The sequence below is a fragment of the Canis lupus genome, chromosome 4 (genome assembly GCF_048164855.1).
Source record: "Canis lupus baileyi chromosome 4, mCanLup2.hap1, whole genome shotgun sequence".
Taxonomy (NCBI): Eukaryota; Metazoa; Chordata; class Mammalia; order Carnivora; family Canidae; genus Canis; species Canis lupus.
In genome coordinates, this window is record NC_132841.1 from 53,667,609 (window position 1) to 53,683,129 (window position 15,521).

General features: G+C 40.1%; 1 protein-coding gene across 1 annotated transcript in view; it reads right to left on the reverse strand.

Moving 5' to 3' along the window:
* The window catches only part of ITK (IL2 inducible T cell kinase), a 63,562-nt gene that overhangs the window by 11,945 nt on the left and 36,096 nt on the right, over positions 1-15,521 (reverse strand). Inside the window, exons 8-11 of the mRNA XM_072824366.1 lie at positions 12,732-12,786; positions 3,827-3,909; positions 1,545-1,678; positions 1,083-1,157 (exon numbers count right to left, since the gene is read on the reverse strand). Coding sequence (XP_072680467.1) covers positions 1,083-1,157; positions 1,545-1,678; positions 3,827-3,909; positions 12,732-12,786 — 347 coding nt within the window. The remainder of the gene's footprint in view (positions 1-1,082; positions 1,158-1,544; positions 1,679-3,826; positions 3,910-12,731; positions 12,787-15,521) is intronic.

A 15,521-nucleotide genomic window follows, 5' to 3' on the forward strand; every position in this document is an offset into this window, starting at 1 on the left:
GAGTCTATAGCAATGTTTCTCAAAGTATGAGTCTCTAACCAGCTGAGGAAAAATTACCTAGAGCATTTGTTTAAAAGGCACATTCCAGGACTCCATTATCAGGGATTGTGTTTTGGTAAGTGTTAGATAGTGTCCAAGAGCCAACATTCTTTTTTTTTTTTTTTTTTAAGATTTATTTATTTATTTTTAGAGGGGAGGTGAGGGAGGGGCATGGAGAGAGAGTCTTAAGCAACCTCCTCGTTGAACACAGAGCCCCATGTAGGGCTTGATCTCAGGATCCTCAGATCATGACCCAACAGAAACCAAGAGTCCAACGCTTAACTGATTGTGCCACCCAAGTGCTCCCAGGAGCCAAAATTATTAATAAGCATCCCAGATGACTTAGATGTACACTGAAGTCTGAGAACCACCTGTTTAGGAGCTACAAAATGAAAATACTCCAGCCTCGACAAGCACAGTTTAGGGGGATGCAAACTCAAATGTTTTTAGGTTCCAGGCAGAAAAAGCAGAGGGAAGAAGTTCCAAAGGATGAGGGAATAACAAAGCTTGTGGCACTAGAGATGCAAGCCTAGATTGTATCTAGGCTTTGCCTAAAGGCACTGAAAAAAAAATTAACACCATGTCATGGCAGACAAACTTTTCTGAATGCGTCCAGCTTCCAGCCCTTGCAATGGACCATACACAGCAAACTTATATGATACAGAAGTTCTAGAAGATAGATGGGAATATGGTCCCAGGCATTATTTTCTAGTATATTTTTTTCTAATGGTGGATAGTAGAGTGCTCTGTACAAAGTAGGTCCTTGATAAACAGTCACTGATGAACTCTTAAGTAAAACCAATGAACCTTGATTTGGCCTTGATAAATGTATATATATATATATATATATATATATATATATCTTACTACACTCTGTAAATATTCCTTTGTGCACATCATATCAGATATACAGTGCACCTGTTGTAATGGTTATTTTAAGCCTGGGGAATAATTAAGTACATGGCAAGTCCATATAGAATTTGCCCCAGACCTTTAGGGATGTGACTAATGCAAATACATAACATTGCTGGATGCACTCTCACCGTATCTCAGTCCCGCAGTGACTGGTGCTTTCTGCCTCCAAGAACAAACTGGGTGCCGGAGTCTAGTGACCAGACCTGGGTTGATTACGAAGTGAAAGGCAGTAGTTAGAATTTTACCGTAGCAACTGTTCAAGTCCAATCACCAGGAAAAATATAATCCAATGCGAAAGCTATTTTTATTCTGGAAAACAAATCCCGAAGCCCAGTCACTGATATTACACCCCCTCCAGCAAGAGTCATAAACACAGATGGGCACGTGGTGAAATCCCATGGGTCTAACAGCAGAATTTGCTAATGGAAAATATATAATATGAGCAAATATTTGGCATTGTTTCCTATTTGTAGATTTAGTTATTATTTATGGTCAGCTTGTCTGAGATGAAGAACCTGGCAGGACATTTATCATTTTTCTCCAAGTTTCCCTGTGAGGGTTCCCCGCTGGCCCCTTCCTTTAGAACTCACCTGCTCCATTGTGTTGGTGATAATTGATGAGGAGAGGAATGGAGTCAAACACGTACTTCTCAGCCACATAATATCGCTTGGGGTTGTCATTTGTTTCTTTAATGTGATAGTGCTTGATACAGGGGTTGTTCTCACTTAAACAAATGAAACATAAATTCAGTGATTATTAACAAGCAATGTTTAGACATAAAAGTGTCTGCTGGTAGCCGATTCCTGTTAGCTTTGTTTTTTACCCTCTCAGAAGGATGGCAGGTATATTTCAACTTGTGTGTCAGTCTTGACAGGGTAGCCCTGGGTGCTATAGTAAGAAGGACTCGGAGGCTGCATCTAGACCCAGTTAGAACCAGGCCCATGATGGATTGGAGATGTTTCTTCTACAACCACGCAGTGGGTAATGGTCTTGTGTGTGCTACATGCTTTCCTCCTGTGTGTGTGGATTTCACTAACTGTCAGCATACGATAAGGGAACACTGGACCCTTAATACTTATGTGACTTTGTAGAGTAAAGAGTTAACATAGCAGCCCTGAATGCTTTTTTTTAGAAAGGCCTGCTTGCAAATTTGACCCGTGGCTAGCATCTGAGAACTTGGATTTTGGGAGGGCTTTCACCATTCTCTAACTGATAAGGATGGCTCCCTGTTCCTAAATTGTTTGTGTAACACTGTGGTTTATGTTCAATGGCTGCTTTTCTTTGGGGACTCTGGAATTTTGCCATGTGCTAGGCAGAGGGTACCTAGGTGGCCGGCCCCCAAGTGAAAACCTTGGGCACTGAATCTCTCATGAGCTTCCCTGGTAGACACCATTTTACCCTGTTGTCGAAGCTTGTTGCTGGAGGAATTAAATGGAGTCCTGTATGACTCCACTGGGAGAGGATTCTTGGAAGCTCATGTTTCACTTCCTCTGGATTTTGCCCCATGTGCCTTTTTCCTTTGCTTCCTTGATTTGTATTCTCCTGCTATAATAAGTCTTAGCCTTGAATATGACTATATGCTAAGTCCTGTGAGTTTTGGTAGTAGGTCACTGAACATGGAGGTGGTCTTGGAGACCCTCAGCATAGACTTTATTTCTCATTCTTTCTCCATCATATTTCATGGAGCTGCAGGTCACTTTCCTCCCTGTCCCCAGCCATGGCAAGGCATGGCCCCTCTGTGATGTGCATTGTCTTCTTTCTCATCCCTGGGCAGCTCCCTTCTTCTCCACCACATGTGTAGACCTTGCTCTTGCTCTGAATTTTGCTCATGTCCTCATTCTCCAAGAAGTATTCCCTGAGGACACCTTAATAATAATTTTTCTCTTTCCTCTTAATTCTTACCAGACTTTGCCCATTGCCAAACTGCTTTGTTCTTACTTACTCTTTAATTAGAAGAGAATTTGAGAGCTAGATAGGCTCTTAGACATTGTTTTACAGAGAGCAGGAACCTGGGATACAGAGCGGCAGACAAGCAGGGTCTTGTAGTCAGCCAGCTGGAGCAGAACAGTGGTTTGACCACTTGAGCTCCATTATCTCATGAAGGTGCCATTGGTTCTTTGAACCTTGTTTTTTTCTTTTATTTAATATTTTATTTATTTATTTGACAGAGAGAGAGAGAGAGAGAGAGAGAGGAAAGAGAGAGAGAGAAAGAGGGAGAACAAGCAAGGGAAGCTGCAGGCAGAGGAAGAGGGAGAAGTAGGCTCCCAGCTAAGCAGGGAGCTCAATGTAGGGCTCATCCCAGGACCCTGTGATCATGACCTGAGCTGAAAGCAGACACTTAACCAACTGGGCCATCAAGGTGCCCTAGCCTTGTTTTCTGTTTTGTTTTGTTTCCTATGTGGAAGGAGCACAGTAACTCCTGCCTTCAGAGTTTGTTAGGATCAGAAACAGTCTGTAAAATTCTGGCACATGATAAGGGTTTAATAAATAGTAGGTAGCTTTATTAGCAGAGCTAGAACTAAAATACGTATCTTTTCACTTGTGGCTGAAAGTATCTATTCTCTGTGGGCTAAATTATAAACTCATCAAATGCAGCCCAAGTATTTTATTTCCTTAGAGCTCTGCACTCAGGGGTGCTGACTTGGAAGAGAACCTGGTACCTGGACCTGGCTCTGTTATTTTCCAGCAAAATAACTTGAGTTGTGTCAAGTTAGTTAGTCTCTGGCATTGGTTTTCTCAGAGAGATCAGGGAAAGTACACAATTTCTAGTGATGTCTCTACCTCTTTCACTGTCTGATGTTGCTGTGTGTGGCTTGTTGCTCACACCCACCTCAGGACTGTCTCTCCCCACTTTGCTGAGCTAGCACCATACCTTACAATGGCTTTGGTGAAAACAGATACAGTATATGTTCCTGGAGTTCTGGAATCTCGTACCATGAAGGCTCCTTCTTTGCCCTAGGATAGTTAGAAGATACAGAAGGTTAGCAATCCTAGGAAACCAGGCTCACGCCTCCAGCTCCACTTTCTTGTCTATGAAAGGAGGAAATACAGTTTTCAGTGGCCAGTTTTGTACAGAGCAGACTTTCAGCAATAATGACTACCATTTCATTTGATCATTCAACAGATATTTCTTTAGGCCCTACCATGGATCAGAGGCTTCTGGTAAATGAAGACAGATAAATACAAGCTCTGCCCTTTTGGAGCTCCCCATGAAGCAGGCTCATTACAGATGTCATCCAACCCTCACTAGAACATTGCAACCTAGATTTTATATCCTCAGTTAAACTGATGAGGACACTGAATGCCACAGAACTTAAGTGATTTTCTCACAAACCACAACTAGTAAGTGGCAGACCTGGGACTTGAACTTTGAAAGTGGCATGTGAGCAAAGCCTATGTTCACCCTACTGCTCCATGACACCTAACTCAACAAATGTGAGAAGCCACTTCTCCGTTCCCTTCGAAGGACACAAAGCTTTCTGGTCTGGAAGCTTCATCTGTTCCTTAATGGGAATGTATGTATTGGGCCCTTTTTAGCACCCTTTTCAGAGTGTTGATTTTGCTGTGGGCAAAAGGAGAAAGAAAACCCGTGAAGTTCCTGGTCACATGAGGGAAGTAGACAGAAGGGAAAACCCCAAGAATGTACTCTTCACCCCCCTATGACAGTTTGCCAGCGCTGATGAAAAAAATATAAGCAAATGGCTAAGCCAATATATTCATTCCTGATGGGAACTTGAAAAATCTTAACTTTGTTTTGAGTACTTCATGTCTAATGTTCTGTTCCTGCCCAGCTGTAAATCTGTGCTGGCAATATTTGCAAAAGCTATTACTATGATTTATTTAACTTCAACATACTGAGGACCACAAGTGAGGGCTGGAGAAACACATGAGCTCCATAGGAGAGCCACACATACTGGTAGCGTATGGAGCAGAGTATATACAATTTAGAACAATGCAAGCCTCTCTATCCCCCCATCCCCAAAGTGGATTATCTATACACAGTAAAAGCAATACACAGAGATGGCTATGCTAATTGTTTGAATCCTAGAATATCAGCATTATAGGATATTTAGCAGCATCCCTGGCTTCTATCAACTGGATGTGAGACACGGCCAAGTGTTCCCTGGGGAAGAAAGTCACCCCGGTTGAGAACTACTGATCTGGTCTAACTCCCTACACCCCTGGGTCCTACACTTTGTTGATAATCACAATCACCTGAAGAATCTGAAGCAAAAGACAAAACAAAACAACAACAAACAGTTAACCATGCTTCACCTATACACTTAGAATCTCTAAGACTGGCACCCTGGTTCCTGAACTTTTTAGAAGCTTGACATATGATTCTTATAGACATCCAGGTTTGGTCTCCATTGATTCAACTGAACATGTAGCTCTTATTTATAATAGTTCTGATGAGTTGTCTCTATCTCTCAGAAACGATTATAAGTTAGAAAGCTCACACAGAACTATAACCTCTATCTCTAGCTTGGCCCTAAACCTGCAGGTGTGTGTGTTGTGTGTGTGTGTGGGGGGGCAGGGTGTGCCTAGAGACAATTGGCCCTTACATCATTGTGCATTCTTGTCAAGCCTATAATTTATCACATAAATATGGAACTTCCACAATTTTCTTATCTCTTCTGGGATTTTAAGAATCTATTTTGAAAATATGAGGAGGATGGAAGGTAGAGGGATTGGATGAAGGGAGCCAAAAGATATAAACTTCTAGTTATAAGGTAAGTAAGACACAGGAAGTAATGTACAGGATGATGACAACAGTTAACAGTATTGTATTTTCTATTTGAAAGTTGCTAAGAGATAAGATCTTAAAATTTTTCATCACAAGGGAAAACAGTCTGTATCTATATGTAGTGATGAAACTTATTGTATTTTTTTGAAACTTATTGTATTAATCATTTTGCAATAGATACATATATCTAATTATTATATCGTACACCTTAAACTTACAAAATGCCATATATCAGTTATATCTTGATAAAACTGGGGGAAAAAAAGAAATTTGAAGCTGAGACCTGAATCTTCAGGTCTTTATTGCTTAGCCATGGTCTCCCTATCCCAAGGCTGTGAGTGTGAGCTGCTCAGGTTGCTCCCTGAAAATGGGGGAAGAATCAAGGAAAATGCAGAAAGCTGCTATATTTCTTTTCTAAGATATCCTGAACAGTCCTAGTGTTCTTTGTTCACATAGAATTTATTTTAGTAATTTTTATTTAATAATTTTCTTCTAAAAAAATAATAATTTTCTTCTAAATTTAAGAAAATGCATTATAATCTTTCTGGAGCAATATATGATCTTGAGCCTGTAGGTAGCCTCCCACATTATCCACAAAGTGTTCTGTGCAGTATCTTAGACATGGTGAGAACAGAAGAGAGCTAAACAGATTCTTATTTTCCTTTTCTCAGATATAAATGTAAACTATTTTTCCATTGAAATATTAAAGACCCTTTTAACATTTGCTTACACATCATCCTTTAAAAATAACTTGATTTTCCAAGCATTAGATTTTCCCCCCCTTTGGGGTCAGTAGTTTATTTAATTTCTAGAGTAAAGGTGATCTATGTGACATAAAAAAATCCCAGATTAGGTTCATTTGATTTTAAGATAGCTTTTGAGGCATAATTTACATACCATGAATTCCCCCAGTTTGAGTGTATAATCCAATGATTTTTAGGAAATTTATAGAGTTGTGCAACTCAATCTAATCTTAGAACATTTCCATTACTCCCCAAATATACCTCTGTTTTATTTGCACCCCTGTCACATTGGTATGCTTTCTGTATTATAGGTTTGCCTATTCTAGATATTTCGTGAAAATGAAAGAATTAATATGTGGTCTTTTGTGCCTGGCTTCTTTCACTTAGAATGTTGTTTACAAGATTTTTCCAAGTTGTAGTGCGTATCAGTACTTCATTCCTTTTTATGACTGAATAATATTCCATCATATGGCCATACCACATTTTGATTAACCATTCATTAGCGGATGGATGTTGGGCTGTTTCCACCTTGTGGCTACTGTGAATAATGAATCCATGTCTGGCTTTTTTTGCTTGACATCGCGTTGGTGATATTTGTCCATGCATTACATGTAGCATAGTTTGTCTTCAGAGATTTCCTTCTTTGCCAAATATAGAAGCTTTTTCTCTTCCCTCATTGGAATGTGATGGGTTAAACCCAAGGCAGGAAGAAACAAAACTTCAGTAGACGAAGATTTTATCTGTGTATCTAAGTTATTCAAAAAGGGGAAGAAAGAGACCAAAACACCCCCCATAAAAACCAACAACAAAACAAACCCAGAAGTTTATCAAGTGTCTGTAAAGGGGGGAGTACAAATATCTCTTCTATTTAATTAGGAATGTTTTATTGTTGTTCTTCCAAAGAAGCCATTATTATTGTTATTTTTAAAAATTGTGATCAGAGTGGGGCTTAACTGTTAACAAGAGTGATCCACAGGCGTGAGAAAAAGGGGTGGTAAGGTTTGCAGTCAGCTCAGCTGAGCATGGGAGGCTCAGAGCTCTTCCTCCCCCACCTCCTTACCCTGTAGTTGCTCTAAGTGGCATTCAGTGAGGGTGACAGGAAATTGGTCTGGGGCTGAGGCGGCCTAGAGTTCTGAGGAAAACAAGGCATACTGCATGTGCCTAACTGCCTACTTCCTGCAAGGGGCTCAGAAGAAGTTGCAGCCCCCAAGAACACTGGAGCTTAAAGGGTCTTTCTCACATGACTGCCATGCAAAGGGGTACTGACTAGTACAAGGCAGCCAGAAGGGTGGCCCTTACTCCCTTGGGACATTTTCGAGGTCTCGGTTTACCTTTTACTAATTCACCTAGAAAAATAAAGAGGTGGGGGGATCCCAGGGTGGCTCAGCGGTTTAGCGCCTGCCTTTGGCCCAGGGCATGATCCTGGAGTCCCGGGATCGAGTTCCGCATCGGGCTCCCAGCATGAAGCCTGCTTCTCCCTCTGCCTGTGTCTCTGCCTTTCTTTCTCTCTCTCTGTGTCTATCATGAATAAATAAATAAAATCTTAAAAAAAAAAAAAGAGGTGGGATGCCTGGGTGGCTCAGTAGTTGAGCATCTGCCTTTGGCTCAGGACATGATCCTGGGGTCCTGGGATTGAGTCCCACATCGGGCTCCCAGCAAAGAGCCTGCTTCTCCCTCTGCCTGTGTCTCTGCCTCACTCTCTGTACCTTTCATGAATAAATAAATAAAATCTTAAAAAAAAAAGAAGAAAAGAAAAACAAAGAGGCAACAATAGGGAAAAAAGGTCATGGAGGTGGTGAAATACATGGATGGGGATTACGGGGACAGGAGACTAGAACTTAACTCTATAGTCCCTTGTTAACTGTCTGTGTGCATAGATGTACCCCTCTTCTAGTCCAGAACTATGCCACTGATTCATCCCCTGAATTTGGCCCCAGTTTACTCTTCTGTAACATAGATGATCTTTAAAGAGAATTCTTACTCTACGAGCCTATAATTCTGTGAATTCCAATTGCTTCCTGATTAAATGTATGAGCTTCAGTTTCCTCATTTGTAAAATGCAAGATTGCTGGGAAAATTAAAGTGCATAGAAGCCTTCCTGGAATATACCAGAATGAGGACTATTAGGGCTATCATTAGCCATCATTATCACATTTGATGGTATACCATCTGTTGGAGGTGTTAATTCCACTGTTTGCCTTTATCTGAAATATGTTGACATACTAGGAGTATATTTCCTTTTTTCTGCCCATATGATTTAAAGGTGAATCTACAGAAGGTAATCTCAACACACAGGGTATAGGTTACTGTAAAAGACAGACTAATAATTCATAGCCTGTCATGTGGCATTACACTTGAGAAGAATGTCTCTGACACATTCAGGAGTTGGTTGTTTTCTTCTCTTGATACAAACCCATTATTAAGTCATTTTTAACTCATAGAAATATAATAAACCAATGCCTAAGAGTAGGGCTCCTGCCTGAAATTCAGGTCACCCAAAGGGTGCAATGCTGTAAGGTATGGAATACTTACTCACAAGGAATTTACCCTCTACCTAAATGGGTTAAGACAGAAGAGAAACTCCTGAGGCCCAAAGCAGTGTGAGAACAGTGCCACTGGAGAAGTAATGACATTGCACTATGAGGGTTCAAAGATCAGGCCACCATATTCCATGGCCAGGGATACGGGAAGCATGACAGGCGTCTTAGAGGTGATATTATCTGATAAATTGATAGGACGTTGTAGGAAATGCTTTTCTGCAGTTTCCAAACTTGAGTTAGTCTCAGAATCACCTGGGCGCCATTTCTAGAGGTTCTGACTGGTGAGGGCTGGAATTTGGAATTTGCATTTTTAAAAAGATCCCCCAATGCTTCTCATGATCATCCAGGTTCTCTTTAAGCATGGCTGTTAATTTAAAAAAATTATGAAGCATTTGATGTATTCATTCATTCAACAAATATTTTTTGAGCAACTGCTTTGCCGTAAATACAATCTAGGTGCAACAGGAACAAGATAAAGTCTTTATATTTTAGTGGAGAACTGTGAATGGGGCAGTACCTCAGGACCCATAGTTAATAAAAATGAATCAATCCACCTTTTAAGGTTCTTATACTTGTTAGATAAAGAGATACTAAACACACCCAGGAAACAATTCTGCTATTGTTTCAAGCAGTGGACAATCCAGGGAATCACTGAAGTTTACCCTTTTATTACCTAATGAGGCAAAGAGGATTTGGTAAAGTAGTTCAGAATATTAGCAGGGAAGAATGTCTCAACTGCCCCAGCAGGCAAAGTGTATTTAAATGTCTCCAAAGTACTGCTGTAAAACGGGAAACCTCCTCAGCTTGTCATTCATGTGGGCTGTTTCAAGTGCTCTATGGGTAACGACACTTCATTAACCAATGTGCGATTGAAAATAACACAACCATACTTGTTTAAACTCATTATAATTCAGGTTTTAAGTTAATTTGGCAATCCTCTCAATTAGTTCCAATCAGTCAGGTTTTACTATGTTGTCCAATAACATAGGTTGGGGAACTGGGAGCTGAGTCAGCAGCCCAGACAACACAAGTTTGACTTGAAAAAATACAGATTCCCAGGAACTACCTCTGGAGATTCTGATTCTGCAGGTCTGGGGCGGGGCCCACTGGGATGCTGGATTTCTAAGAGTTGTACAGTGATTCGAATGCATGGTCTCCTGGGGACTGCAGGAAATAATTAAGTGCTGAGTTGATGTGGAACCAAGGAGAAACCAGAGTCCTGTCATGACTCAGCTCAATTCCTCCCCACACCCCCTCCCCATGAGATTTGGAACTCCTCAGGGTCTTCTCTGAACTCGGAGGCCACTGAAAGCCTGTCCCATATTCATAGTTTACCTTGGATTATCCCCTCACTCTTCAGTTTGTCTTGTTTCCCAGTAGAGTCTAAGGCTTATAGAGGTCAAAGATCCTGTCTCAAGTACCCCTAAGGGCTTAGTCTTGTGCTCAGCAAAATCATAAGGTACTCGAGCTTAGAGCCAGCAATTGTAATCAAGGAAATGGTGCACACACACCACGGCCGGGGGGTGGGGGTGGAGTGGGGGGGTGGGGGGGCGCTGCTAACGGAGACAGCTGTCTGAACACAGGCTGCCTCTCATGCATCCCTCCCTGGGAAGCACACACAGTCTTTTGGGAAATCCATAAACAACTGAACTTGCTCTCTTTGATGAGAACAAGCTACCGAAGGGCAGAACATCTCACCTTGTCCTCTATGCTAGCTGCTTGCTAAACGGCAACTTAGCCGAAAAAAATGAAGTTCAGTGTTCCCAGGATGACTGTGGGTTTTCCTTCTCCCCAGCCTTTTCCTCTTATAGAAGTTCTATTTTTGCCTTTGGTAGAATGAATCAATCTGTTACCATTTTCCCTTTCTAGAAAAGTAAATAGCATGCTAATAATTAACTGTATTGCTTCGAATTATTCTTTGGCACTATTCATTAACCCTCCACCTTCCCATCACAGCCTTTCACTCCCTTCCCGGCCTGGTCCCATGTTCCCTTCTCTGTGGCTCATCCCTAACCACTGTGCAAATAGTTGGCTACCAGGTTGGGTGACCAGCTGTCCTAGTTTGCCCAGGACTGAACGGGGCGGGGATTCCTGGACACAGGACTCTCAGTTTTAAAACTGGGACCATCCCAGGCAAACCAGGATGAGTTGGTCACCCCACCTGCATTGTGTGCAGGAAAGATTTGCAGTTTTATTTAAAATTCTTAAAGATAGAAAAATCTTTAAACCCAAATGGGAAAATGTTGTATGGTAAAATGGCAAGAATAGGGTTGACATTTTGGCACAGGGTGACTAATGCTTCAGTCAACTCATACTTACTGTTTACTGGTGTCACCAGTAAGGCTAGTGTTGGGCACAGGTCATTAACATCGTCTGAATATCAGACTCACCTGGAGAGATTTTTCTCTGAATTACTAATGCCAAGATCCTACCAACTAGATATTCGGATTGACTTAATGTGGGGTGGGGCTTGGGCACTGGTATTTTAAAAAATATTTCCCAGAAGATTCTAATGTGCAGACAGGCCTGAGAATCACTCCTCTAGGCATATATGCTGGTAAAGTAATTGATTGCTCTGGGGAGGACTTTTTCTGAGAAACTCCATGCAGTTGGTTTCTCTGAAAGAGCTATAAATGCAATATTCAGTGGACTCAAAGTGTGATCTGTGAATGTGTGCTAGTTGGCAAATTGTTGCTGGTCTGCCACACACAAAAAGAGAAACTGAGAGTAAGCATTTAGAAATTTTTTATAGCAATCAGAGTAATTTTCTGTCTAATGAATCTAAGACTAGTAAAAGAATGAACTTGCATTTTTTGGTGTCTTGGCCCCGTTATTTTTTTCTAGTTATTAGAAAAAAATTAGTTCATTTTTATTTATTTTACAAATGTAAGTCTGTGACAAATTTGAAATTGAAAACCAACCACAAAAAGAGTGATCCATCAATACAGATATTTGAGAGGCACTGTCCTAGAACAACAAATGACCTTCTGGTCTAGACAGAGAGGGTTCACCTTGAGTGCCAATCAACTGATGGCAGCTGCCTGGAGCACCATGTTGAGGAGGATCCTAAAGCCATGGACCATGATCAGTTGTGTCACATAAGATTAGGAGCAAAGGGTGACAGTATGAGTTCTAGGTAACTATCATCGCTGATTGAGGATATGTCCATCTTGTATTCATTGAGAAACTAAGGTCCAGGAAGAAGAAAGTTACTGTGTTGGTAACAGAACAGGAACTAGAACCTGTACTTTTCCCATCACACCATGCTTTCCTTCTTCTCATTACTCTCTCCCTTAATTCTGGCATCCCTGAGCAAGATCAGACTTGCTACCCATACTGCATGGCTCTTGAGAAGTGCTGCATAAAAATCAGTTAAAACAAGCGATATATTTCTTCTGGATACACAACCCAACCCAGTAGAATCTAAGTCACAGTCACCCTTGACCTAGTCAGAGAAGTAGGCAAGGCAAACTAGCCCCATGGCTCCCCAGGGTCAGCCATCGCAGCCAGAAAGACCACTATACCTGTTGTGACAGTTGTGTGTCACTAATAACGCCTTGGACCCTCCCTGAGTTTCTTATCGTATCATATATATGCTTGTTTCTATAAATCCCCAGAATATTTTCACTGGACATGAAAACCACTGTAATCCAGTATGTGATTTACTGTTGGCATAAAGCACAACATGGCTGGAAAGAAAAAAAGCAAAATTTGTGTTAAGTCTAAAGGTCGGTTAAGAAGACTTACTGTGTCCAAAAGAAGTTTTTCAGCTTTGTCTCGACTGATACTCTTATTGTACCACCTGAAAGCAGGAAAAAGTCATATGTCAATGCAGTTAAATTATTTTTATTATTTACTTATAAAAGATAATGCTAGAAAATGATTTGGTCATTTTCTGTCTATACCAGTGCTTTCAAACTTAAAAACAAAGGCACGAACCATTTCCAGGTAATAAAATGTTTAATTGGAAGGGAACAAATGAATCAGAATTGGTAAAGTATTGGTAATTTTTGAAACTGTGTTTTGAGTACATGGAGGTTCGTTATATTATCCTCCCTACTTTGGTGCATGTTCGAAATTTTCCATGATAAAACTTTAGAAAAACTTTAGTTTCTCCATTTCATAAGTCTGTGGGTGATTATAAATAGAATGAGGCTAGGACAGCTATAAAAATTAAGTAAAATTTGGAAGTTTAGGCTTGTAAAGCAAATGCAGTGTTTTTCTCATTTAGACTGGTTTTCAAGATCTGCAAAGTAATTATATTATTTCTATAATTTGGGGGTCTGGTAAAAAACCTAAAAAGTGGTAAGAAGAATATGAATGATTTTTAGGGATGAAGTTTTTGAATGTTGCTGTTAACATGAACCACATCTTGGCTTCCCTGGCTACTTCTTAGATAAGAGGAGATAGAATGATTATCAGTTAACAACCAGTTTTAGGAAAGTATAAACCCCAGAGGAGAGAAGTTCTGGGTGGGCAAGGAATACTACTTGTCAAACTTGTTGGGCTGTTAGAAAGTAGCCACAAATAAGTGGATCCATCTGGGCTTTTGAACATCATGCAACTGAATGGTATTTTTTTAAAAAAGATTATTTATTTATTCATTCATTCATTCATTCATTCATTCATTCATTCGAGACAGAGAGAGAGAGAGAGGCAGAGACAGAGACACAGACAGAGGGAGAAGGAGGCTCCATGCAGGGAGCCCGATGTGGGGCTCGATCCCAGGTCTCCAAGATCAAGCCCTGGGTCGAAGGTGGCACTAAACCGCTAAGCCACCCAGGCTGCCCCGGTATTTTATACCTCAGTGGGCTCTTGAAACTTATCTAGTTGAGGGATGGAAAATATGCTTCATTTCATGTGCAAGCTCTGATCAGTAGCTGCCTAAAGCTATGCACCTCAGCTCAGTAGGTAGGTGTGTCACTAAGAGTGATGTCTATCCTGAGTTCAAGGATGGGGAGGGAATGCCAGCTAGAATGTCTCCTTCATCTTGTCTGACCCTTCAGTTTAAGGAAAAGGGATCTGAGATTCAGCCTGGTGAGAAAACTTGCCCAAGGGTATGCCGCCAATCAGGGCAGGAGACCTGAAGCCAATCAATGGATATACCAAACCATGATTTTGTTCCCAGCTGGTATATTTTTGAGTTCTTATGCAAATATCACCTGAAACTAGACAATATTAAGTTCAAGGATAAAAAGTTATCATATTGAGTATTTTTAATACATGCATACATATATATGTATGTATATATGTATATTTAGAAATAGATAATACAATTCTAATATAAACATAGATATATTTCTAATATAAATATTGTATATCTAATGTAAAAATATATTTTAAAAGTATATGTGCATGTGTATATATATGTGTGTATATATATATATGTACTTCTAAATGTCTGGATGTCTGCTTGTGAGTCATTTTATTCTCTAGCTATGATTCTATAATCTGAAAATGCAAACTGACAGTATGTAGAATAGATAGGGCTCACAGACTGTTTTGCTTGTATGGTGTCATGTTTTGTTTTGTTTATGACTTAAAGTACCATCGGGAGGGGGCATACACTTTTTTATTTGCCCCAGGCTCTACCATTCTCTAGTGCTTTATACTCTGTTGGAATTTTGAGTTTGCCCCTTCTATCGTAAATGATGAGATTCTGATTAAAAGCAAAAACAAACAAAAGTTCCCAGCCTAGTGATCATTTGAAATAAATGCCTATTTTTTCCTAAAGGCATTGACTATAAAAATGAAAGAATTTTATTTAAGCATATTTCATACATGTTTCATTGCGGCTCAAGTATTCTTGGAACCGATGACTCTTCTGTTAGCTGAGGGAGGGGCTACTCACACATACTTGATCAAAGCCCGTCTCAGGTTGAGAGACTCTTCAGAAAATGATAGCTCTTCACTACAGAGTCCATTAGAATTTAAGCAACAAATAACTTGACCACATTTGAACTAATAAGAGCCCAAATGAGTTGATAGAAGTCTTCATTAGCTAATATTCTTCAACCCTGGTATCTTACATTTGGTAAGGACTTAAATATTTTTCATTTTTAAATAATTTCAAATGTATAGAAAAGGTGTAAAATACTATAAAAGGGCTCCCATATACACTTGACCCAAATGAACTAACTTCTGACATTTTATATATTTGCTTTACCATTCCCTCTGAATATATATATGTATATATATATATACATACACACATATATATATATAATTCCTAACCATTTGAGAATAGACTTTTACTCCTATGTATTTCTAAGAAATAGAACATACACTTATATAAACATGGTACAATTACCGAAATCAGGAAATTTAACATTAGTGCAATACTATTATCTAATTTCAGACTTGGTTTGAATTTTATTGGTTGTCCCAATGATGTGTTTTGTCACTTTTTTTTTTTTTTAAGAGAGGAAGAGAGAGAGAGAGGTGAGGGAAAGGAGCTGAGGAAAAGGAAGAGAGGGAATTTTAGGCAGGCTCCAAGCACAGCATGGGCCCAACACCAGGCTCAATCTCAGGATCCTG